A 26,420-nucleotide genomic window follows, 5' to 3' on the forward strand; every position below is an offset into this window, starting at 1 on the left:
GAGTTCGTTTCTGCCAGAGTCTTGTACATCTCGGTGCTCCCAGGGTGCCTGCCGGAGCGAAGGACGGAGGGTGGGACGGATGAAAACGTGAAAGAAACTGGTTTTGCCCACGAGGAGTTTAGAATCAGAGACATAAGAGTGGTAGAGTCTGAACTGAGGATACAACACGGGACGGGGCCTAGCACGGCCGGACATGGGCTCGCAGGGGAGGCACCCTGCCTGTGAGCTCCGTGGGGCCGGCCCCTGTCCCCACGCTGCGCCCAGAGCCCGCTGCGGTGCCGGCACCCATGAGGGGATCTGCGCATCCGGCGAGGGAGAGTGCGCATGCGTGGACGGTTGAGGGCAGGAGGGAGAACAGGGAGGGAGGACGTTCAGAAAAGTGACACTCCAGGCGGGCTGCTGTGTGTCAGGGTGATCTTTTCATCTCGGTGCCTTTGGATGAGTGGGAATTAAAGAAGCAGAGGGGGCAGAGGAAGAGAAAGGGGATTCTCAGCAGGGAGGCAACGCGGCGTCACAGCAGTGCACACTGGTCACAGGCAGGTCTGGGTCTGGATTCCTGCTGCCCCGCGTGCCAGCTTGGCCAAGCCCCTCACCCTCTCTGCACCCCCTGCGTTGGCCAGACGGGGAGGAGCTTAACAACTGTGGCCATTTAGCGAGTGCTCAGAAAGCATCTCACACTGTATTAGGCACTTCATATATATTATTTAATTAATGCCCACACATTTTACAGATAAAGAAACTGAGGCACAGAGAAGTAAATGACTTGCTTAAGACTCTTTTATCAGCTATCAATTGCTGTGTAACAAACTACCTCAAAACTCAGTGGCTAAAATGACCACATTGTATTTGCTCATGATTCTGTGGGCCAAAATTTGGGCTGGGTTCACCTGGGGCCCCTCACATGGCTGTAATTTTCTGGTCAGAAATCTTAAAAAAGAAAAAGAGCCCAAAGCGGACAAACCCCAATGTGCAAGCTCTTTTCAAACTTCTGCTTGTGTTGCATTTGCTAATATCCCCTTGGCCAAAGCAAGTCACACAGCCAAGCCCAGAGCATGGGATGGCGAAGTAAACTCCCCTCTCGGTGGCAGTCACAGTGCAAAGGGCTGTGCCTGCAGCCATGCCAGGAGTGACCGCAGCCCTCTCTGCAAACAGTTCACCCGGCCACCCAGCTGCTAAGGGCACGGTGTGCCCCAAGTCCCAGGCCTCATTGCTCGGGGTTCCGTTTGAGCACTTTCTATAATAGTTTCCATGCCTGGCTGTACAAGTCTACACGGTCCTCCTCCCCTGGCCCACAGTCATGACCACAGTACCTGAGGAGCAAATGATGCAGACAGGATTGTCCAGTAAGCCCCAGGTTTTTCCCTTTCAGTGTTCTATAAGAGAGGTGGCAGTGGTCTGTTCAGGGGGTACTACAGGGTGTGCCGGTGATGGCGATAAGAACCAAAGGCCATGCATCACCTGCCTTAGGGAGACGGCTTGTCCCCACGTGGGGCCAGGAAGGGTGCAGAGGAGACCGCAGGGCTGAGCATTTTACTCCTTCATTTGTTCATTCATTTGTTCACTCAGCAAGCCTTCCCTCTGCCCAGTCCTCATCACCTTGAGGTACTCTCTTCTCTAAAGCATGCTAGCACATGTGTGTGCATGAGAATGCACGCGTGCACACACACACACATCTCACTTCACCTCTTTTTCCCTGAGCTCCCACCAGACTGACACAATACAGCCTTTGATCATATACTGCCCTGGGAGGAAAAAAGGGCAGAGGCTGAGAGTGTGGACCAGTGTGCCAGCCCTTCCAGAAGAGGTAAAACCAAACCAAACAACTAACACACAACCAAAAAACTCCGTCTGTTTTCATTGTTCAGCTAAAAATGTGTTCAGATTTTCACTGTATCTCTAGATCACGAAACACGTCTGTTGTATCAGCAACCGACGAACGTCCAGTGTCACCCCCCACCCCAGACCCTCCTCTGTGCTTGGCACCTCTGCTCCACGCTCTCCCAGGCCGGGGCTGTGGGAGGGCCCCTGTGACGTTGTTCAGGGCCACGCGGAGAGGGCCTGAGCAGCGTCCCCGCCCAGCAGCCGCTGGTGGCCGATAGACCCTATTGGCATGAACGGGCTCTACCTTTACTTGCTCAGGTCTCTGGTCAGAGCTCAGATTGTGCGCTGGGCTCAGTGGTATGAAATCAACTCTGGGCCAACAGGCACATCCTTGCAAAGGTGTCTCTCTCCTGAGGACCACCCTCAGGTGGTGGTGAGAGCCTGAGACTGGGAGCCTGGGAACCTGGGTTCTGGTCCCAGCTCCACCCTGGGCTCACTGTATATCTTTCTAGAATGACATTCAGGTACAACCCCCACAGTGTCACCTATCATTGGACCCTCTGTCATTTACTTAATATTTTTCTTTAAATTGACCCCTTTAGCTTTTTAACTCTCCGTCTTAATTAGTGGAAAAGCAGCCTTGTGTACTGGAAGAGCACAGGCTTTAGAGTCACCTGGGCCTGGCTTCAAGGCCTCTGAGCCCCGTCCCTCCCTGGCATATGGGTCTGTTACCAGCTCATCCCATCTGGATTATTCCTCGGAGAGTGATTGGCATGGAATGTAGCCCAGTGCCTGGCACACATTAGTGCCAAATCACTGGATCCCTTATGAGAGAATGAAGCATAAATATTTTTCCTACGTAGCTCTGATTTCCTCTCTCCTCCATTCCCCATCCCCCATTGCCACCCCGAGCCCTAAGAATGTTTTCTGCAAAACCTGCAACCACCTCCTTAGTTTCCTGTCCTCCAGGCCTGCTCTCCATTACGCATGCTCCACACTAGAGCTGGAGGACTTTTCTTTTTTAAAAAATTGTTTAATATTTAAATTAAGAAATAAATAATACATGTACTTGGTGAAAAAAAAATTAAACAATACAAAAAGATGAGAAGTATGTCTCCCACCGCCTGGCTCTTCCCGGTCCCTGCACAGCTGCGGTTCCTGGGTTCCCAGTGCCTGGTTCAGCAGCCTGTCCTTGCAGAGACACGTCACTCACCACCCACACGCACAGGCACAGGCATGCCCCACACCCCGTGGTTTCCCACAAGCAGTAACAACTGGACCTACTATTCCACATCTTGCTTTGTAATAATAGTTGTATTTTGGAGATGGTTTCATCTCACTAATAATTAGAACTTCCACTCCTGTGTGGGACTTATCACAGGCCAGGACTGGTCTAAAGGATTTATGCGTGCTACTTCGTTCTGTCCTCGCCATAACCCTCCGAGGGAGGTGGTGCTGTTACCACTCCCATTTCAGAGACAGAGATCTGAGGCTCGGACAGGCCAGGGGGCCTGCCCGGGTTCACCCAGCTGGGGAGTGGCACAGCCCTGGCCGGAGTCTGTGCTCAGGCACGCCCCCGAGCTACTTGTATAACTCCGTTAAACTATATAAATACGTATCAACTACGTATCTGCGTTTATTTTGGAAGGAAATGATATTGCACATTAGCAAACGAAAGACAACTTGGTTATACGTAGAAGTGTTCTGTTAGCTGAAAATCAGGCAGTGGTGTTCACTCTAGCTTGTGCCCGCCAGAGCAGCAGGAGCGAGGCCTTACAGACATGTGAGCACCGACCGAGTCTTTCCTCCTGAGGGAATCAGGGGGACCCCAAGAGAACTGACTGTGGTTAATAATGCATCTGTGACCGAAAATCACCTCGCTAACACAAGCGGGTCCCGCCTCGCACTTTGGAAACGCTGACTCGCTGCTAGTGAGCTGGGCTTTGGTCCTTGATTTCCCCCGTCTGTGGAAGGCAGGCGTGGAGCTAGACAAACTTGGAGGCTCCTTTCAAGCTTTTATCTTCATGCCACTCTGCCCTGGGAGGGAGAGGAGGGGCCTGGCCCAGACCCAGGTCAAGGCAGCTCTGCCAGGCTGTCCCGGCCTGCCGCAGCGTGTGTGCACAGGTTCATCCAGGGATGGAACTAGTCCTGAGAGCACAGAGATGAGGCTCCCCTCTAGGTAACCTCCGCACCAGTGTCAGCTCTCCTGCCCAGACACTCATTCACTCAGAGCACATTTATTGATCATTAATGTGCCCAGGTGATGAGACATGGCTACACACTGTGACAAGTGTCTTAGTGGGGATAAGACATAGTGGGAGGGAACATGGGAGGTGGGACGGGGTGATGAAGGCCACTGGGCATTAGGAAGGCACCAGAGAAGAGATGGCATTTGATTTCTGCAGTCAAATGCTCTACCACTGAGCTACACCCCTGATTTGGCTCTGAATGACAGTGGACAGTTCCCAGGTGGAGAGAGACAGAGGGAACAGCACGTGGAATGGTGGGGGGCAGCACTGCTCACGAGTCACTGCCCTGAGCTTGGTCACCTGGGACCAGGACTTATGTGGGCTGTGGGGAGGCCACAAGGAAGGAAGTCTGCCTTTGAGGACTCATTCAGTGGTAAGGGACAGGAGTCCAGTGCAAACGGGCTTATGTAAAAATGGCAATCTATTGAATCACGTGAGCAGGTAGCTCAGACACAGCTTGATCCAGGGGTGCACATGCTGGTTTAATTGTCTCACCAGTAGAGTGTGAACGCTGTGGGGCAGAGAGCTCATCTGCATTGTTTCAAGTGCACATAGTACAGTACCTGGCACATAATAAGCTGCTCAATAAACATTTTTTTTTTTTTTGAGACAGAGTCTCATTCTGTTGCCCGGGCTAGAATGAGTGCCGTGGCATCAGCCTAGCTCACAGCAACCTCAAACTCCTGGGCTTAAGCAATCCTACTGCCTCAGCCTCCCAAGTAGCTGGGACTACAGGCATGTGCCACCATGCCCGGCTAATTTTTTCTATATATATTTTTAGTTGGCCAGATAATTTCTTTCTATTTTTAGTAGAGATGGGGTCTCACTGTTGCTCAGGCTGGTCTCGAACTCCTGACCTCAAGCCATCCACCCGCCTCGGCCTCCCAGAGTGCTAGGATTACAGGCGTGAGCCACCGCGCCCGGCCAATAAACATTTAATAATTGAAGGTGTAGCTGTCCTCACAATCTACTCACCAGATCAAAGGCAGTACAATGACACCTTCCTCATTTTATCCTGTTCTCTCCTTCCCTCTCTTCCTATCTTCCTTCCTCTCCCTACCCCTTTCTTTCTTTCATCCATCCATCCATCCACCTTTGGGAATCAGCCTTTCTCCCCCTTTTGGTTTTGTTTCCCTCCATGAGGGCTTCATGGTCTGGCAGGCTTCTCCTACGTGGTGACAAAGATGATCCCCAGCACTGCAAGCTCCCTTCCTATCAGCCTTCCCCAACACCCTACCCCCAGGGGAAAGAGAATACCCCCTTCCCAATGTTTCTGGCAGAGCCCCAGGGCAGTCTCTCATTGGCCAGGCTGAGCTCATGAGCCCAAATCATTATGGCCAGATTAACATAGTGATCACTGATTGGCCAGCCTGGGTCTCATATGCCCACCTCCAGGATTGGAGGGCTGTGTCAATTTCCCATAAACCACATGGACTGAAAATACAGGAGGGGAATTTGGGGGATTTCCGCAAAGAAAATCAGGAAGCTGTTCCCAAAGGAGGAGAACTGGATGCACATGAGCCGAGAAAAACAGCAGATGTCCGCTGAGAGAGAACTGGGGGAGGATGAGGAAGTGGCTTCTTTGGCTAGTGCCCAGACGAACACCTGATGTTCTTCCACCTATGACACTGTTCCTCACACCTATTTGGCTCCTGCTCCCCTCGGCTCACACTGCTCCTTCTGTCTGGGACGCTCCTCCCCCACCCCAAGTCTGTTCACCCAGCTAGTAGTGCTCTTCCTTCGAGGTTCAGTTTAGATGTAACTTCCTCCAGGAAGCCTTCCCGTAGTGCCTTGTCCTCCCCTTGTCAGAACACTTACTGCGCCATGTGATGGTCACTTGTATAATTGTCTGTGTACATTTTAGGAGGACAGAGACCCTATATGTTTTCCATATTGTAATATTTCCTAGTATAGTACCTGGCACATAGTGAACTGCTCAGTAAATATTTAATGATTGAAGGTACATCTGCTTTCCCCACCTCCAAATATACTCAGCAGATCAAAGGCAATAGAACTGTGCCTTCCCCATTTTACCCTCCCTTATCCCTTCCTCTCTTCCTTTCATCCATCACCCATCTATCCACCCATCCATGCATCCATGCACCCACCCATCTGTCCATTTGTCTGTCCATCTACCCAGCCATCCAACCATATCCATTGATCCATCTATCTATTGATCCAGCCAGCTAGCCAAACATTCATTCATTCATGCAAATATATATTGATACTTGCCGGGTACCAGGCTCTGCTCTAGCATAGGGAATATGATCATGAACACGGCTCTAGCCTCAGTTTTGCATTCCAGTTGGGGTAAGATAGTCTATAAACATGAAAAATGTATAAATTAAAATAAGATTAAGTTCTGCAGAGAACATAGGCCGCTTACAGTGTGGATGGTCAGACTGAAATTTGGGAACTTCTCCTTTCCTTCAAGGAGGCCTTTGGCATACATTGGCCCAAGGTCTCACCCATACACCAGTGCTGGAGGCAGAGGGCTTCTGTGCCCAGGGATGGCCCTGCCCGTGGAGTAGAGGAAACGCACAGGACTGTGCTGTTGAGAAGGTGTTTTCTAATAACTGGTACTTATCCTGTCCCGGCATGTCCCTTTCTCGATGTTGTCAACTTCCAGATTCTGTTTGCCTTCTTTTGCATTTAAATGAGGGTCTGAAGGACTGTGCAGATAACACTTTGCTGTTTCCAGAATCTGAGGATCTGGGAAGAGGCAAAAGACAATGTGTACACAGCCAAAGGCAGCATGATTACCAGAAAAGGCAATGCCTAGTGGTCAAAAGACCCAGTCTTCGGTCTCAGCTCGGCTTGGTTTGTTGTGTGACTTTGGACCACATACTTGCTATTTCTGGGCCTCAGTTTCCTTCAATGAGGGGTTAGGATATCAAGATTTCTGGAGGACCTCCCAGCTGTTACATTCTGTGAACCCAGGAAAATGAACGGGGTCTAAGCACATGGTAAGTGCTCAGTAAATGTTAGCTGCTGTCATGCTTGTTACTGTTCTCACATTGCCTCCCAGGACTGGGGTAAGGATTGACCGAAATGCTCCTTCAGTAGAGGGGATCATAGAAAGAGGTTTGCAAACTTTGAAGTAATGGATAGGTTTAAGTATTATTTAACACATTCTGGGCTGGCAATGTTGTTCTAGGCTATTGAGCTAAGGACCTTTCATACTGAAGCCCATGTTTCAGGTAATTAAATAAAGGAAACATCTAGAGGATTCAGGGTATAAATAGACTCATTTCAGAGAAGCCCCCAGGTAAGCTCTTTGGTGGCAACTGTCTGACATAAATCACCCCGGGCAATGAAGTTCACCCTTTTCTTGGGATCAGGAATTGATAAGATCACAGGGAGTTTAGCTCAAAGGTACTCGGGGCTGTGTTTTCTGAGCACAGGATTTTTGGAATGCACTTCAGAGGCTATCCTAGGAAGTCTGGCTTGTTGAAGGGCAGGAAGAGTGCTCTGCAGCTCCAGAAGAGTAGAAAATGACATAAAGGGAAGGGGGGGAGAAAGAAAACTAGGCAAAGGAAAATGAGGGAGAGGAGAACGCGCAGCTGGGGTGCTGACCTTGAGTGGATGCACACGTGCACGGATGATTGCACAGGAAGATCTGGCAGCAAATAGAAGTGCTCTCTCTTCCTACGAAATGTTCAACACAGATGACAGAGTCATGATGAGATAAACAGACTCGGAAGCTGAAATAAAAAAAGTGAATGTAGCAGGAACCGTTGAACCCAGAAAGAGATGGGGTCCAGAAATGAACAGCACCAGCAGTATTGGGGTGGACAGGGAAACCAGAGGTGTCTGTGAATGTGGAGGGACAGAGGGACGCAACGAGAAGGCCAAGGCAGCAGGTGTCCCCAACTCTTAGCCACATCTTGTTCCCAAAACCATGGCATGAAGATTATGGAAAATTTGGCAGCTGCTTTGGTGATCAGTAAGCCTGCAGTGACTGCTTGTGGCCACTAGATGTCGGGAACGCATCAATATGGCACACTTCCTGGTTCTGAGTTGTGGGGAAATGAGCTTAGTGAACAGGGAGTAGGGAGGGCTTTAGGGTAACTGAAAATCAGCAAAAGTGGGTGGAATGCCTAGAAAGGGGTCTTTCCACCAAGATCCACGCAGAAAAGTTGACTGCATTTTTTATTCATGTATTATTTGCAAGTATGGGAAGTTTTTAGGATGAAGGAAGGAGAAAGAAACGTGGAATAGAATATATTTTTTTCACATTAGCTAAAGTTCTCCAGAGTTTGCAAGCATTTTCCTGAAGTCCGGTGAGTAAGTTTAACGTTCTTAAACCCTCGGCCCAAATCAGGGATGATGATGGTAGGGCAGTGGTAGCACCTAATTACCTACGTGCACTTACTATGAGGAAAGTATTGTTCTCAGCACTTTACAAAAATTAACTCATTTAGTCCTTAGGTAAGTACTATTATTATCCCTATTTTACAGTTGAGGAAGCAGAGGTCAGAGAGGTTGTGTGACTTGCCCAAGGTCACACAGCCAGCAAATGGAAGCCTCAGGATTCAGCCCAGACATTTGGGCCCACAGTCCACTTTCTTACCTGCCCTGATCTACAATAGATGTTGCCCCGTTGACTCCTGGCCTATGGCAGAGGGGACTTTCTGAGCAACAAATCAATGCTGTAATTTAATGACAAAAGTTACAGAAGAATTACTTCGCAGTGCTTCGGATAAGTATGAATAAGATTATCGGGCTGGCCAGTAACTCACTCTAAGTTCCCTGACTTTTAAAGGGCCTGGTTAGGCAGGAAAGCACATCCCATCCCTAGGTAGAAGCCTCTGCTCTATTCGCTGCTGTGATTATCTAAACCACAGAAGAGAAGGAACAAGGCTTAGGAAACATGGATTCCAGAAATTTCTGTGTTTCTTAGCATAGAAATATGATTGTAAACTTGATATTGCAAAAAGAAAGTGCACTCCTAGTTGGGGACCAGGAGAGAACAGGGTATGGGGCTCCCGGCAGCTCTCAGCCTGCCAAGGGTATGGACGTCTGCTGAGAAAGTGGAATTGAGTTAAGGAAATAGTATGATGTGGAAGGGAAAGTGGTAGATTACAAGTCCGAGACTGGATTTCTAATATGGTTAAACATAAATTTATCATATGACTCCCCCACCCCCGTTCCACTCCCAGCTGTTTACCTAAAAAAAATGAACATATGTTCACACAAAGAATTGTACACGAACATTCATGGCAGTTTTATTCAAAATAGCTAAAAACGAAAGCAACCCAAATCACTATGGACATATGAATAGATAAACAAATTGTGGCATAGCCACACAATGGGATACTTAGCCACAAAAAAGAACTTCTGACACCTGCAGCATCATGGCTGAATCTCAGAAAAGTTATGCTGAGTGAAAGAGGGCAGACCCCAAAGAATTTTTATACGGTACGATTCCTTGTAACTGGAGTTCTAGATAGAACACACAAAACCAATCCATACTGAAAGAAGGCAAGTCGGTGATTATCTGGGGCTGGGGTGGGGTCGGGGATTGGCTGCAGAGGGGCATGAGGGATCTTCTTGGTGTGGTAGAGGTTCTGTGTCTTTTCTTTTTGGAGACGAGGTCTCTGTTGTCTCAGCATGAGGGCAGTGGCATGATCAGAGCTCACAGAAACCTCAAACAGCATGATCAGAGCTCAAGCCATCCTCCTGCCTCAGCCCCCTGAGTAGCTGGGACTACAGGCATGCACCACCACACCCAGCTAGTTTTTCTATTTTTTGTAGAGACGGGGGTCTCACTATGTTGCTCAGGCTGGTCTCGAACTCACCTCAAACGATCCTCCCACCTCAGCCTGCCAAAGTGCTAGGATTACAGGTGTGAGCCACTATGCCCGGCCAGAAGTTCTATATCTTGATTGTAGTACTGGCAACATGGATGTAAATTCCAGAGACTTTGCACTGATACTTTGCCCCTGTGGGCCTCAGTTTCCCTCTTTGTCAAACTAGGTGGTTATTGGATTAGAAAATGTCTAGAATTTCTTCCGGCTCAAAAATTTCCCTTGTTATAACAATATCCAATTTTTATCATGAAAGTAGAGTAGTGAAGAGTTATTTGCTTTATGGAAATTGTTTATATAGGCAAGGATGAGTTTATTCCAGAGAGCGTAGAATATCTGTTGGGTTATCTAATAATACTCCTGCTGGGCACACAGCCATTTTCAGGCCTCATTTACTCCAGGAAACAGCTGAGAAAATGATGTGCATGTGAGTAAGAAGGATGTGCCCCGTAGAAGTCCCATGAGTACATGAGGAGGGCTTTCCCACTGACACTGGGGGCAAGGCAAGTCACTGGTGGCAGGACTAGAGAGGACAGCTGAGGAAGGGCCAAGCCCGCCTTCTCACCTCTGAGGACCCCCCTGCCCCCCGTGCTTGGGGGCTGTGGTTACCCTTTTTAATTTCCATGTCTGGCACTTAGTAAGGACTTAATGATGATGATCTTCATCCTCCTCCTCGTCCTCCTCATCATCATTTCCGGTCCTCAGAGAGTTTGTGTAAAAGTGAATAAACGCAGGCGCTGAGTGTGCCCTGGGAAGGCGGGGGCAGAGCTGTCTGGAGCACAGAGCGTGGGAGGGGCCCCGAGCAGTAGGGCCGCGGCCACCGCGGGCTGCTGATTCCTCGCCCTCGTGTGCCCCAGGTCATGAAAACCTACCACATGTACCACGCGGAGAGCATCAGTGCAGAAAGCAAGCTGAAGGAGGCCGAGAAGCAGGAGGAGAAGCAGTTCAACAAGTCGGGAGACCTCAGCATGAACCTGCTTCGGCACGAGGACCGGCCGCAGCGCCGCAGCTCGGTGAAGAAGATCGAGAAGATGAAGGAGAAGGCGAGTGGGGCCCAGGCCAGGAGGGGCTGGGGCCGGGCACGAAGCGGGAGGGGAGGGCTGTGCTCACGGGACCCCGGGTGTGGAACGACGCCACCACCGGCTCCAGTGGGGGTCAGTGTCATGGAGAAGGCAGGGCTGGCCAGGGCTGGCCACAGGTCGGGCCTGGCCTAGCGCCAGGGTCGCCAGGGTCGACAGGCGGGAGGGTGCTCAGCGGACAAGAGAGCTGAACTGTGCCAGAGATTCACGGGCGGCAAGCACGTTCTCAGATGCGCAGAAATCAGCAGGCATTAGTGGGGCAGGGGCTTGTTCCAGAGGCCAGTTTGGTGGCTGAGGGCAGGGGGTGGGGGGTTGATTACTGACTATGTCCCAACAAGAGGGAACAGCACTGGGCCACCAGCCAGCACCTGGGAACCTGGTGAAGGGCTCATTCCGAAACTGCCATTGCCAAGCCAAAGACAAGAGATTTAGAATCACTGTATTGGTGCTTTGGTAGGGCATGGTAGAAGGAGTTCCAGTTTTAGGGTCAGATGGGCTGAGTTTTGAAAATGCCACATTAGAACACCTCTCTGAGCCTTAGTTTTGAAATCTGGCAGGGTGCCAAATAAGTCTTAGCTCTCGTATCAACTCTGATCTGTTGGTAGTGGCTGCCCAGAGCTCTGGATTGAGGTTTACGAAGACCTTTTCAGGCTTAGTTAAAAACAATGCCATCATTTAATGATGTTTGCCATGACCAGGAAATACACATGTTACTTTCTTGTCATCCTGAACTAGGTGACTTCTGAGGTTCCTTTCTTCTTAAAAGGCTACGATTTTCTTGTTGAATTCTCTGTATTCATTTATTATGTGTGATCAGCAAGTGTCCTGAACTCTTATGTGCCAAACATGGCACCAGATGTTTATTTGGGCTTCTGTGAGTCTAATTCTATGATTATATGATCCTTTAGCTCTAAAAGTTATAGGAGATTGGATGCTAACAAAACTTAACAAGACCCTGATAAGCTGGAAAAGTCAATAGAGTAAATAAAATATAATTCCAGGGTAATTTCTGAGGGCAAAGAAAACTACAATAATCAGGCAGAGACCCAATTTAAAAACGGGCAAAGAATTTGAATAGACATTTCTCCAAAAAACATATACAAGTGGCCAATAAGTACATGAAACAATTGTCTGCATCATTATTTATTTATTTATTTATTTACTTAATTATTTTGAAGACAGAGTCTTGCTCTTTTGCCCTAGCTAGAGTGCCGTGGCATCAGCCTAGCTCACAACAACCTCAAACTCCTGAGCTCAAGCAATCCTTCTGCCTCAGCCTCCCAAGTAGCTGGGACTACAGGCATGTGCCACTTTGCCCGGCTAATTTTTTCTATATATTTTTAGTTGTCCAGATAATTTGTTTCTATTTTTTAGTAGAGACAGGGTCTTGTTCTTGCTCAGGCTGGTCTCGAACTCCTGACCTCGAGTGATCCTCCCGCCTCGGCCTCCAGAATGCTAGGATTACAGGCGTGAGCCACCGCGCCCGGCCTGCATCATTAGTTATTAAGGAAACACAAATCAAACCCATAATGAAATATTGCTCCACACCTGCTAAGATGGCTAGAATAAAAAAGGCAGACAATATCAAGTATTGGTGAAGATGTGGAGAAATTGGAATCTTCACACACTACTGGAGGGAATGTAAAATGATTCTATCACTTTGGAAAACAATCTGGCAGTTCCTCAATATGGTAAACATAGACTTACTTCCCATGTGACTTAACAGTTCCATTCCTGGGTATCTACCCAAGAGAAATTAAAACATATGTCCATACAAAAACTTGCATATGAATGTTTATAGTAACATCATTCATAATAGCCAAAAGATGGAAGCAACTCAGATGTTCATCTACTGACGAATGGATGAATCAAATGTGGTGTATCCATACAATGGAATATTACGCAGCCATAAAAAGGAACGAAGTGCTGACACATGCCACAACGTGGATAAACCATACTTGAAAACAGTATGCAAAGTGAAAGAAGCCAGTCACAAAAGACCATTTATGTGTCTTTATATTGTACAATTACATTTATTGAAATATCCAGAATAGACAAATCCATAGAGATAGAAAGTATATTATTGGTTTCCAGGGGCTGAAGAAGAGGAGAATGGGGAGTGACTGCTGATGGGCCAAGGGTTTCTTTTTGAGGGGATGAAAATATTCTGAATTTAGGTACTGGAGATGGTTATACAACTCTATGTAAAAGTAAGTAGAAATAAAATCACCAAGCAGAGAATGATAGAACTAACTATGACATAGCGGGAAACACAGAGGGGTAGAGAGAGTATTGGCTGGGGGTCTGGAGACCAATTTTTCGTCCAGAGTTGTATATTAATGAGCCACTTGGCTTTTGGACAAGCCACTTCTCTTCAGTTCTCACTTTATCACCTATAAAATAGATGAGTTCAACTAAGACTCTTTTAAGATCCTTTCCAGGTATAAAATTTTATAAGTCTCTGAAGGGCTGAAAATGGTCTCAGGGTCATAGTGGGCCACTGGAAATTGGCCAGGAGTATTTTAACTCTCTGCGGGGACTGGGTACATGGCCAGTAGAGGATGTATTAATAACTGCCAGAACCTTGGAGAAAAGTCAGAGGAGATCTCTGAAGAGAATTAAAAGGTTGACCATGGAGGTGCCTCTACCAAACAGCTGGAACTCGATGTGGACCAGGAAGGTGTAAGAATGTCTAGGTGAAGGAGGAAAACCCTGTGTCTTTATGGAGACCTGTCTTTCTACCGAGCAGCAGGACTTACCAGTCTGAAAGGGGCAGCAACAGCTCTCCAACCCGCTTTCCCTTCCCGCCTGCCCAGGCTGGCCCGGGCAGGAGCAGCTCCCCTGGAGGCAGTGAGGCTCCTAGCCAAGACCTCTGGCTGCCTCACCCGCCCTCCCCACCGCTCAGGCCCAGACAGCCACTCTCCCGACCTCCCTCCCTACTGTCCTTCAGTCAGCAAAAACCACAGGACGCCTCCCTTGTGCAGGGACTGCTCTGGGCCCTGCGGACCCAGCAAGAACAAGGCAGACCAAGCGTCTGACTTCATAGAGTTTGCTTTCTAGTAAACAAAGAGGTAAAAAAAAAATACAGTTTCAGGTGGTGGAAAGTGCTCATAAAGAAACAGAGCTGGGCAGGGGGAGAGGGGGAGGGAGAGGGGGAAGTGGAGGTTCTGGGGGTGCACTGCAGACAAGCTTGTTGTCAAAGGCCTGTGTGACCTGAGACCTTGGGTGAGGAGCCGGTGACGTGAGGGAGCAGGCTGCGTGGCGATTTGGGGAGACGGCCTGCCAGGCCCAGGGAGCGCGAGTCTGCCGGCCTTGAGGCAGGAATGAACTTGGCCTCTTAAGGGATGGACAAAGGATGCTGAGCGAGCGAGGGGCAGTCTGGAGGAAGATGGGGCTCGGGAGTGGACAGAGGCCAGGTCATGGGGGCTTCACGGCCATCAGAGCAGTTTGGGGGGCCATTGGAGGTGTCTAGTAGGGGTCTTATCGGAGCAGAACCATCAGAAGGCCGCTGCTGATCAAACTGGTGGGCGGCACACGTGCCGTGTGAGGGGAGCTTCCGGGTCCAGGTGCGCACCCTCCTTGCTTAGCGTGTGCAGGCCTCCCGCAGGGGTGGGCGTGGGCTCGAATGGCGGCGGTTTCCAGAAAGAAAATCCCAAATCCTGCCCGTAAACGGCTCGGTCTTACATCTACTCCTTCTTCTTCCAGAGGCAGGCAAAGTATTCTGAGAACAAGCTGAAATGCACGAAGGCCCGGAACGACTACTTGCTGAATCTGGCAGCCACCAACGCAGCTATAAGCAAATACTACATCCATGATGTCTCTGATCTCATCGATGTGAGTCCCGGCTGGCCGGCGTCCTTAGCCACACGCGGGGGTGGCCTTGCTGGAGGGAAAGGGCCGTGAGCATTGGGGACCTGGAAAATGAGTGATACCTCACGGTTTCGACTTCATTAGGGGGAGGTGGGCCTCCAGGGGCCCCTGCACAGTTGGCTTGGCCAGTCACATGTTCAATGCCACCTTCCCAAGTGCCCCTGCACACCAGGGCCTTTTCTGGGCTGGAGGGGTCCAGGGCTGAATGACACAGGTCCTGCCTTGGGGAGTTTCCCAGCGTGGTAAAGGAGACGTTATATGGTCAGCGCCCCAAGGTCCAGCCAGCCAGACACACGTACGTGTGAAAGAAGGTAGTGGACGAGACAGAATTAGTTCCGCGGATCAGCCCCATACGGGAGGTTGTGTGGGGAAACCAGGCAGCTGAAGCACACGGAGAGCGGGACACTGGCTCCCGGCACCCGCTGTGCAGGACCTGCCGCAGGGACAGCCAGGCTTGGGGAAAGGGCACCGTGAGCAGTGGCATCGGGGAGGGCTTGTGTGTCGCCTGAGCTGGAGCCAGGACTGTTTCTCCTGTGTCCCTGTCCCTGCACAGATGGGGATCTGGCTCCACAGACGCTTAGCGAGGGCTCAGCACCGGCTGAGGGAGCCTCTTCCTGACTTGCTGAGAAGTCAGAGGGCCGCTGCCTTCCCATGGCCGCGGAGGGGGGTCCACTGTCACCATCCCAGGCAGATTTTGACTTTCCCATTTGCTCTTTCAGCCCTTTCAGCCCTCCATTTCCCGAATATTGATTGCGCACCCACGTGGTCTAGGGTTTGAGCTGCCGCAGTGGGCCAGAGCCAGTGGGTCTGTGCTCGTGGAGCTTATCCTGCCAAGGACGTGTTAACAGGCGATGGCAATGCCAAGTGGAAGGGTCACAGTGAGGGAGGTAGAGGGAAATGAGGACCCCAGAGGAGGAACATCTGACATAAACTCTGAGTGGGGAGATCATCAAGGAAGGCTTCTTGGAGGAAGTGACCTCTAAACTGAATCCTGAAGGAAGAGTATTCCAGGCAGAGGGGCCACATGTGTGCAAGCCTAGCGATGAGATAGAACATGGTGAATTTAGGGAGCCTAGTTCTGCTTTTGCCCAAACCTCAACCCCAACTCCCTCTGAGGGCTTTGGCGCGGTTGTGCGGTGGGATTCCAAAGTGCACCAGGCCTCCAGGACGCAAGACTGGGCTGTGGAACGGGAGGTAGCTGTACGTCACGGTGGTGGTCGGTGAGCACCCCCTGCACGCCCGGCTCTCATCCGCACCCTTCTGCTGCCTCTCCCCAAGTGCTGTGATTTGGGCTTTCACGCCAGCCTGGCCCGCACCTTCCGGACCTACCTCTCAGCCGAATACAACCTGGAGACCTCCCGCCACGAGGGGCTGGACGTCATCGAGAACGCGGTGGACAACCTGGATTCCCGAAGCGACAAGCACACCGTCATGGACATGTGCAACCAGGTCTTCTGTCCTCCGCTCAAGTTTGAGTTCCAGCCCCACATGGGGGATGAGGTGGGTGTCTCCCGGGGGCCGTGCTTGAGGCCGCTTCCCCCTGTTTTCCCGTATGTTCCAAAATGTCAGCCCCGGTTCCACAGGGGGGTTGCTGGCTCCAGCCCCCACCTGCAGGATTGCAGGAGCCTGGCTTCCCGCAAAGTCCCTCCCCGGTAGGTGCAGAAGACCCGCAGGGAGCCCCAGTCTGCACACAGTCCCACATTCTTCCTTTGGACACCCGGGTGAGGACCCCCCCACTCCTCCCCCAGCACGCGGGCTGGCACCCTCCGCCTGGGCGCTGCTTTCCCCGGCTACTGCGAGCACTCGACGTGCCAGACAAGTGAGTTCCCTTCAGTGCCTGTGCCGCTCGGATCCTGGTTATATGCTGAAGAAAAAACAAATGGTGAGAAGGCACTTGTCACCAGCCCCCACACAGCACAACCAGTGACCCAGAGTTCACAAAATGCCTGTGCAAGTAGTTCCCCGAGCTCTTCTGCCATCCAAGTAGGAACAAGGCCCGACCCTGCTTAGCTTCCGAGACCAGACAAGATCGGGCACGTTCAGGGCGGTGTGGCCATAGACTTGCTGAGCAATTCTGTGTCACTGCTCCCTCTGGGAGCTGGGGGGGCCTGGACAACAGTGTGGCAGACCCAGCCAGCCTCTGAATCCCAGGGGGCTCAGCTGGGCCACCCGTGGCACCTGCTTGGTGAGCAGGGACAAGGGGGCATCTGAGAAGATGGCATTTGCTGGGCCCTCAGTGGCTGTGCCCACTATGTTCTGCAGGGCTGTGCTGCTGCTCCTGCCCATCCCTCCGCCCTTAGGTCCTTTTCACCCATCACCTGGGTCTGAAAATGCTGGCCTCATCGTTACCACTGGCGACCGTGAAGCTTGGGTTGCCTAGTTAGTGGTAAATAACTAGCACTGCCAACAGAGCCCTACTGTCCCTGCTGGTCCGAGCTGTGCTCCTGGAGGGGTGAGGCACGAAGGTGTGCCGGCGGCCTAGCCCACAGGCAGTCAGAGTCCCCGATGGAAAGGTGGGGAGCGAGTAGTATTTCTCTGGCTTCTCCCTCCTCCAGCCCTCGCCCAGTCAACCGCTAGGGGAGGAAGAGCTGTGAGAGTGACTCCGCACAGCCGCCCCCTGGAGCATCACCCTGCGGGGCAGTGGGAGTGTTCTGCCGACCGTTTCCCACGCGTCCTTCCCGTCGGCTTCTCTTAGGTGGTTGCTTTCTTGCCACAACTTCCTGCCTTGAGATTAACCAATTAGGTTTGCTTCGTGAGATTATGTTAAAGCTCTTTGTAAACCTTCAAGTGCTACACAAATGCAGAAGACCCTGGTTCCCGTCTGGTGTTGGTTGCCATGGCCATGTGTGAGCTGTGTGACCGCAGGCAGGTCACTTAACCTTTCTGAGCCTGTTTCTTTCGCTGTAGAAAGGGATGTCAATGATAGCCTCTGTCCCAGCTCCACATGGGTGAGGAGGGCACTGGGCGGCTGTCATTTCTGCAGGTGTGCCAGGTCAGCGCCCAGCAGCCCGTCCAGACGGAATTGCTCATGCGGTACCACCAGCTGCAGTCCAGACTGGCCACGCTCAAGATAGAGAATGAGGAGGTGAGTGAGCCCCTCTGCCCTGTAGGGGACTAACTTACAAAGGCTCGGCTGGTCCTGAGGGGTCCACTCTGGCCATGGAGCACACAAGCCATGATGGTGCATCCGTGAGATGGAATATTGCACCAGCATTAAGCCACACCTGCTAGGATCTTTAATTGCCTGCAGGAATGCTCACACGATGTTAAGTTAAAGGAAGACAAAGAGGAAGTGGGACTCCATGTTCAGTATTGTCATAACTAGGGTATTTTTTTTTTAAGCTAAAGTGTGTGTCTATGTATATTCACAGGCATAGAAAAAAGACTTCAGATGTTCACAGTGGTGAACATACTTCAAAGTGTTAACAGTGGTGCATCTGGCTTGTGGGATTATAGGTGGTTTCTGTTTACTTCTTTGTGATTTTTTTTCTATTTTCTGCAGTGATTTTCTGTATTTATGACCAGATAAAACAGTAGGTGTTCTTAATTACCCAGAGAAATAAACAACCCAGGGCACACCCAACATGTCACAGGTCTTTAGCTGCAAAGAATGGGGCAGTCTCGCCACACCCAGCATCCCCTCCCCCCCCCCCGTCCCCCGTGCAGCGGGGTGACACAGGGTTACCGCTAGGTGGGCACCAACACAGATACCAGCTGTGGAGGTTCCCTTCTGATGTGGACTGAAGAGGCCAGACGCGGCACATCCAGTTCCAACCTGAGCACCTCCCTCCAAGGAGAATGTCAGCCAACCGGAGGCCCCTGGAAAAAGGACACCAGCACATGGGAGTGTCACCCGAGGTTGTGGGCAGGTTGATCCTTGACAGTGCAGTCATGGGGGAGGCGGGAGGACATGGTCCTGGTCTTCAAATCTCAAGAGGGCTGTCCTATGTAGAGAGGCCAGATTTGCTTTGTGTCTCCGGGAAGGACAGGCCTAGGACAAATGTGAGACAGATTGTAGCTCAGGACAGTAACGGATCAAAGCAGTCCCTGGGGGGAGGTTATATGGACACAAATTATATATTTGTTTTTCAAACCTGGCAAGAGACAGGAGATGAACAGAGTGTTTTCTTTCCTTCTTTATGCCCTACATCTCCCCCCAGAGGATTTTGAATTGTTTACATGGAGCAGTATGTGGATCATAACGTTAATGGCATTTAAATTGGAAATCAGGGCCAAAGAAAGGAAAATGAAGCAAACATTCGTCCGTGTGGGCTGCGAATGGGTGTGCATGGGCTTAGTTCCGAACCTGAGCTTCCCATCAGGCTCTGCTAGAAAGAAACTCAGATCCATTTATTCACATACTCATTCAACAAGTATTTATTCAAATAATACTTATTCAGGTATTTATAGAGCATATATTATGTGCTAAACCTTGTTCTAGATAGAGAATAAAAGTGAGGGGTACAGAACACAGTACCTCCTCTCATGGAGGGTGTATTCTATCGAGAAAAGACAGATAAAAATTAAAACACAAAGCCAAACCAATCAATAAATGAATGAGTGTGGAAAATATGAGACAGTGCTAGGCACTAAGTGAAGACATCAGTAGGTAATGTTTACGCTGAAGTCTGAATGACAGACAAGAAAGAGACTTTGAGTGACAATAATTTTACAACGAATGTAGATGCAGTTTTTCCTGTGACTGTTTTTGAAGACCCTCCGTCAGAGTAGAGGGTCTGCTGTGTAGTCCCAATGCAGCAAAGGGGTGTTGTGGGGCCAGGCCCGTGTGCCCTGCTGTGTAGCCCTGTGGTGGTCCCACGCGACTCCAGGAGAGAGGTCGGAGTCCTAACCAAACAGCGTGTGCCTCAGCAGCTGTATTCCTGGAGTTTCCCGTTGCTTGGCCTGGCCTGTGACAGAAGTGTGGTAGCAGATAGCAGGAGAGTTCGTTCGTGGAGGATGGCTGCCCACCATTGTCCAGGCTTTGTCCCCTCCCCTCTCTGAGTGAGGGGAACCAGAATATCTCTAGTGTTGTCCCTACTCAGGGAGCTAGTTTGGGGCTATGTAATCAGGCCAAGAAAAACAAACCCAGAAACCCAAATTCCTCCTTTATTCATTGCAGCATTCTTTAAGGTTCTCTCTGGCAGAAGCAATACAATCAAATGACTTTAGACTGGGCATCCTGGCTTCTCATTGCAGCCAGCCGTGCGATGGGCCAGTGACTAATTTGCCTTACTTTCCACATCAGTGTGGTGGGAATGGTCGTCTTTGTTCTGCCTGCCTTCTAAAGGCTTTATGTGGGAGGCAAAGTGACAGTTGGGAAAAGGACCTGGAAGTGTCAAGGCGGTGTGAGAGCAGAAGGTTTCTGTTGGCACGCTGTGTTTCCCCCAGGTCAGGAAGACCCTGGACGCCACCATGCAGACCTTACAGGACATGCTGACCGTGGAGGACTTTGACGTCTCCGACGCCTTCCAACACAGTCGATCCACGGAGTCCGTGAAGTCGGCTGCCTCTGAGACCTACATGAGCAAGGTCAACATCGCCAAAAGGAGAGCCAACCAGCAGGAAACAGAAATGTTTTACTTTACAGTAAGTGGCCTCCTGGACCCAGAACCCACCATCTGCTGAAATGCAGAAAGTGAATTGCCAATGGGTAGCATTGGCACTGGTCTCGGGTGACAGTTCTGAAACTTTTCTGCTCTAGAAAATACCCAAGAGAAAGTCTCGCTCCATTGGGTGAGAGGAAAATGCTAACAGGAGTCAGGTGCAAGCCCCAAGTGACAACCCTGGAGTTATGAGTATGGATTATTGTGTTGAATTGTCTTAAATTTGGGTGTGGGTTTTAGAAACAATACGCTCAGCAATCTAAGCAAAGGCTTTTGAGTTGTGAGCCCTTCAAATAAAGTCCCATATTGGTTACCTTCCATTTGGCCAGGAGCAGGGAGGGACAAAGAGAAGGGGAATTGGGGCTCTAGTTCAACATGTGTTTATTGAAAATGGGATATTAGTTTTGTAAGGGACTTTAAATCTTCCATCTGATGCTGGATTCTGTCCAACTGTATCCCTGCCAAGAGGTCATCTAGACTCTGCCTGCCCGCCCCAGGATCAAAGCTCCCTCCTTCCCCAGACAGCCCTTTCCTTTGGGTTGTGGCTGGCTTTGGGTATTATAATGTTTTCCTTTATCTTTTTTAATTTTCAAAAATCTACCTCTGATCTCCATTCTGTTCTCTGGGGCCACACAGAGCAAGGCTGATTCTACATGACAGTCTTTCACATGGTTGCAGGGAACGGGGGGTTCATCTCTCCAGGCTAAATGTATCCGATTCAGTCCTGCCTCAGGAGCTTTTGTTTTGAGTAGCCTCAGTGTCCTAGTGACTTGTTCCATTTGTTGATGGCTTTTCAAAAGCGAGATTCCCAGCAGTGGTCTGGCCAGCACAGAACAGAGCAAAATGTCCACCCCTTTGTACACCAGGTACTATGCCCCTATTCATGTGTTCTAAGATCATATTCTCTTTTTTAAAAAAATTATTTTAAAGCTAAGTTCACATCAGGTAAATCTCTCTTCCCTACATGCCGCCATTCCCCGGGCCTCCCTCCTGCTGAGGCTGTGTAGATGATGTCATGGGTAGGTCTTAGGCCTGTCACCAGTTAGGTTTCCTCCTGGTGGATTCAGTTCATGGTTCCAGACTGTCAACACCCTGATCCAGTTGTTCAACATCTGTCTCTTCAAGCCTTGTGTCATCTGCAGATCCAGTGAGCATGGCTTCTATATCTGCAAGTTTATAAAATAAACAAACAAACAAACAAACAAAAAAAAAAAACTAGTGAATATGCCAGGGCCAAGGCCGAAGACAGGGTTGTTAAAAATATGCAACGAGGCTGATATTGATTGGATTGTGGTCATCTAACCCATCACAGATGCACCAAATTCTAACTTCCAACTCCATCTTATGATAGGCCTTGTCGAATCCCTTGTTGAAAACCAGTAGTTGACACACAATGTGTCTCTTCCATCAGTATCCTTTGGCCTTGTTGAGAAGGAAAACCAAGCTGAGCTTAATGAATCAGCCCATGCCAATTCCTAACATTCTCCACTTCCACAGGGGGCCCACTGTGTTCGCAGAGAGAATTTGTGGGTTACAATGATGAGTGAGGGGTGCCATGAATATTAATTCACTTTGGCAGTAGAAGCAAAGAAATCTGGGTAGCAGAATCAGAGGAGGGTGTCCGGCCTGCTTAAGGTTAAGAAGATTCTCCAGTATCTGTGACCAAGGGTCATAAGATGTTCCGTTTTTGTTTTTTTTTTTTTTTTTTTTGAGACAGAGTCTCGCTCTGTTGCCCCACTAGAGTGAGTGCCGTGGCATCAGCCTAGCTCACAGCAACCTCAAACTCCTGGGCTTAAGCAATCCTACTGCCTCAGCCTCCTGAATAGCTGGGACTACAGGCATGCACCACCGTGCCCGGCTAATTTTTTCTATATATATTTTTAGTTGGCCAGATAATTTCTTTCTATTTTTTTAGTAGAGACGGGGTCTCGCTCTTGCTCAGGCTGGTCTCGAACTCCTGAGCTCAAACAATCCGCCCACCTCGGCCTCCCTGAGTGCTAGGATTACAGGCGTGAGCCTCCGCGCCCGGCCCCATTTTATTCTTAATACTCAATTTATCAACCTGGTTGGCTAGTATGCTTTCTCATGACTTGATGTTGTAACATTACTTTAGGCCTTTTTGAGGACATAATATTCACTTTAATGCAAACACCAGTACAATTTGATGGCATTCTTTCTTTTGTGGGTCCCATGGGTGAAGCCTGGAAGAGGCAGGCAAAGTCCACGGGCCACAGAGCCCTGGTGTGTCTGCACTAACCAGTGGGTTACGCCAAGGTGTGAGTTATGTGTTTGGGATGAGAACTTCAACTACTGAGGGCCATGAGGCATGGTGGACAAAATACCTGCTTACTCTTCAGCTCTGCTTTTTATGGTGAATTCTTGGACACGAGATAAAATCAGGTGACAGTATTACTGGAAGCATCCATAGCGAGCCTCTAGGTGAGCAGCTGACCAAACTGAAGCGTGCGTTTGAATCATCTGGGAAGCTTGTTAAAAATGTATGTTCTCAGACTTTCCCGAGTTGGCCCCTGGAATTCTGAGCCTCCGTGGCGCCTCCTCAGGTGTAAAATGAGGGGTCAGTCTCGCGATGTTGTAGAACAGGAATAATCTGCCCACAGTCACCCAATGAGCGACCACAGCTCTGAGCTTCCGTTTCCTTCTGGGCAGAATGGGCCTGGCGCTTTTTCCCTATTTGCTGTCCAAGGTTGTGGTGAGGCTCAGACGTGTGTTTGAAAACTGTCCAGTGCTCTGCAAAGGGGAGTGACTCTCAATGGCTGAGGGCCAGGTCCAGGAGCTAAGGACCATGGAGATGGAGAGAGGACACCACACCCCCCCACCAGCCCAGTCATTCCAGAACCCACTGATGGGCCAGTGTGAGGTGACCCCCATCTCACTTGTGTGTATGTCAGCCCCCACCCCACTGCCTTTCCCCGACAACCGTCCTCAACAGGAAGATGCTGGTGTTAGAGACTCTCCTCTACGGTCGAACTGGGGCTGTCCCAGCCTCCGGGGCTCAGTCCTCTCTGCCCTGTGTGCGTGTGCTGGCCGGGGCACTGGAGTGGATTTCCTTGTGAGAAACCAGCTGGTAGATCTGGGGCAGTCCCCTCTGTCCCCTTGACGTCACTGTCAGAGCTGCTGCCGTTGTTGTTCCCTCTGCTTGCAAAAGCTCCCTCCCACCCCCTTCAGGCCTTGGCTCAAATGTCCACTTTGCAGTGAGTTCTTGGATTCCCAGTCCACTGTTTCTGCCTTATTTTTGTCCATAGCATTCACCACTCTCTGGCAAAGTGGTATTTTACTTACTTTTCTGGTTCATTTCTTCTCTGTCCCCACCCTGGTAACAGAAGCCCCATGAGAGCAGGGCTCCGGCCGAATGTCTCAGCGTCTGCTCTGAGCCAGGCACAACGGCAGGCACTGGGCCTCCAGAAATGCACGACTGTGGGTCCCACTGTGCAGCCGCTCGCAGGGCAGCAAAGGCACACCCAGCAGGGCTGTGGCACTGCATGCGGGTGACGGGCCGCAGTGAGGAGAGCTGGTGGCCGTGTGGAGGCGTGGCCGAGGCCCAGGGGTGGATGTGGTTCTCCGTCCCCTGGCGCTGCCCTAAGGCAAGGCCCTGAACTAGGAGCCGGGCTGAAGCTAGCCTGGCCCACGAGTGACTTCCCCTGGGACCTTGGGGAGATCTCTTCCCTGTGCCGGCTTCACTTGTCTCATCTGTACAAAGGAGAAAATCCTGTCACCTGCTGCAGTGTGGGTTATTTTAACAGGACGGCCTCTCAGGGGCCGGATGAAAGAAAGTCCTGTTCCGGGCTCCCCCCCGAGGGTCCCATAGAGCCCTCTGGGGACGGCTCCCGTCTGCATTGCTCTTGGCGCGGGGACGGCTCCCGTCTGCATTGCTCTTGGCGCGGGGACGGCTCCCGTCTGCATTGCTCTTGGCGCGGCAGCACGGCCAGGCTTTGACGACCAAAGAAGCCCTTTGCGTTGCGTCCCGCGGCCCTTACCTGACAAACGCAGCTCTCACAGCTCCCCTCGCCCCCGGGCCGTCTGCGTGTTCCCAAAGCTTGACCCGAAAGGCCTGGAACCCTCCGAGGGCTTGGCCACCGCGTGGCAGGGCTGGGAGCTGCACGGAGGAGACGCAGAGCCCTGTTTTCCTGAGCCAGCGTCCCTGAGGGTGACGTGATGGCCCTTTGGTCTCCCTGCCCCAGGGGTCGGTTCCAGAGGCAGAGGTCCCAGTACTTGGCCCCGCAACCTGTAACTCCCCTGTGCCTCGTGTCTTACAGAAATTTAAAGAATACGTGAATGGCAGTAACCTCATCACCAAGCTGCAGGCCAAGCACGACCTACTCAAGCAGACCCTGGGCGAAGGTGAGTGGGGGCCGAGGCCGGCCGGGGCTGTGCTCCCTGCTGGGCTTTCCTGTGGCACCTCAAGTCGCTGAGCTGTTTGAGCTTGAGACACTGGGCACGTGGCAGAATGAATCCTGGTCCTGGACCCCCAACCAGGACCGAGCAGGCCGGGAAAGTCCCCTTGGTACAGATGCCGAGAGGGGTCTGGTCTCGCTGTGGAAAACAGAGGGCAGCCACCGGCCTTAGCTCGGGTGGGGGTGAGTCCAGGGCAGAGTGATGGACGGGCCTCACTCAGGAGGTGGGAAGGGATGTACTGAGGTTTTTCAGCAGATACTGTTTGCCAGGAATATTGGAGTGCCTGGCCAGGGTTCTAGGTCCAGAGAAGGAAAATCCGTATGTGTAAGGAGGCTTTGGGCCTTGAGGGCCCTGGAGACTGGGCTTAAAACCACCCACAGGCTTCCAGTGACAGTTGGAATGAAATCCAGCTGCTCTCATGGCACATGAGGCCTTGAGTCACTTGTCTTCTGCCCACTTCCCTGACCTCATCTACCATTCACCCCTCCCTAACTGTGCTCCAGCTGTGCTGAGCAAATTTCTGCCCTTCAGAACTCACCAAGCTTACTCCTGCCCCAGGGCCTTTGCATCTGCTTGTATAACCACAACCCAAATCAGAGCATTTCATTCACCCTCAGAAACTCCCTTGTGCCCCTTTGCAGTCAGTTCCCCCATTCTCTACCCGAAACAACCACTGATCTGGTTTCTATCACCACGGAATAGTTTTCTGTGTTTTAGCCGGTAAGAGCTGGGGAACTTTGGGGGGTGCTGGAAATAAATGTTCTATGTTCTGATTTGGGTGGTGCTTATACATGGGGATATACATTTGTCAAAACTCATTGATTAGGGGGTAAAGGTGGGGAAGAGTTAGTTGCAATGAGCTTTTTCTTCATCCCACCCCCCCCAAATTCTACCCATCCTAACATTTCGGTATTGGGTCTGGGTGTGAGGAGGGGCTGGGAGTGTGGGAAGTGAAGAGGGAAGCGAAACAGCAGGAATGGCGGGGAACGGGGAGAGACAGGAGGTCCAAGAGGGAGCTCGGGGTGTGCGTGTGCTGTGGGCAGCTTGCAAGACCAGCATGACAGAGGAGGATCGGTTTTCTCAGGGATGGGGCTGGCGGCTCCATGAGAGAGGTGCAACAAAAGGCAGACCGTATGAGTTGGTGACTACTTGTATTTTTGAAATCAGATGCCCTGAATTTAGGAAACTAGATGTTCTTTTAAAAAATAAGATCCTGGATGAGTCCTCTGACAGGGAGGAGAAGGCGGTTCCCTCTGGCTCCTCTGAGAGTGCTGCCAGGTGCAGCCTTTTATTCCTGTCCTTGCCTGGGTGGGCTTACCAAAATCATAATAATCATAATAATACTTAGTTCCGGTTGACATAACTTCTGGTCCGTTTGGTCCTCCATGTTTATTTAGCTTTCAACCACACCTTGCTTTAAGATTGATTGACCAGTCCCTCTTCTGAGTTTTGAGCTGATTAGCAACAAAAAACTCCAGGAAAATGCAGCTTCAGATTGATGAGGGCGGCTAAGAAAGAGCCACTGAGCAGGCTCCCCATAATCCTGTGTTTCGTAATCTAGAAAGCCCACCGGGC

General features: G+C 50.7%; 1 protein-coding gene across 1 annotated transcript in view; it reads left to right on the forward strand.

Moving 5' to 3' along the window:
• Positions 1-7,976: 7,976 nt before the first annotated feature.
• The window catches only part of SRGAP3 (SLIT-ROBO Rho GTPase activating protein 3), a 77,304-nt gene continuing 58,860 nt past the window's right edge, over positions 7,977-26,420 (forward strand). The window contains exons 1-7 of the mRNA XM_045530453.1: positions 7,977-8,003; positions 10,738-10,923; positions 14,665-14,793; positions 16,108-16,329; positions 17,813-17,914; positions 20,218-20,415; positions 24,707-24,791. Coding sequence (XP_045386409.1) covers positions 7,977-8,003; positions 10,738-10,923; positions 14,665-14,793; positions 16,108-16,329; positions 17,813-17,914; positions 20,218-20,415; positions 24,707-24,791 — 949 coding nt within the window. The remainder of the gene's footprint in view (positions 8,004-10,737; positions 10,924-14,664; positions 14,794-16,107; positions 16,330-17,812; positions 17,915-20,217; positions 20,416-24,706; positions 24,792-26,420) is intronic.

Source organism: Lemur catta, chromosome 18 (assembly GCF_020740605.2).
Source record: "Lemur catta isolate mLemCat1 chromosome 18, mLemCat1.pri, whole genome shotgun sequence".
NCBI lineage: Eukaryota > Metazoa > Chordata > Mammalia > Primates > Lemuridae > Lemur > Lemur catta.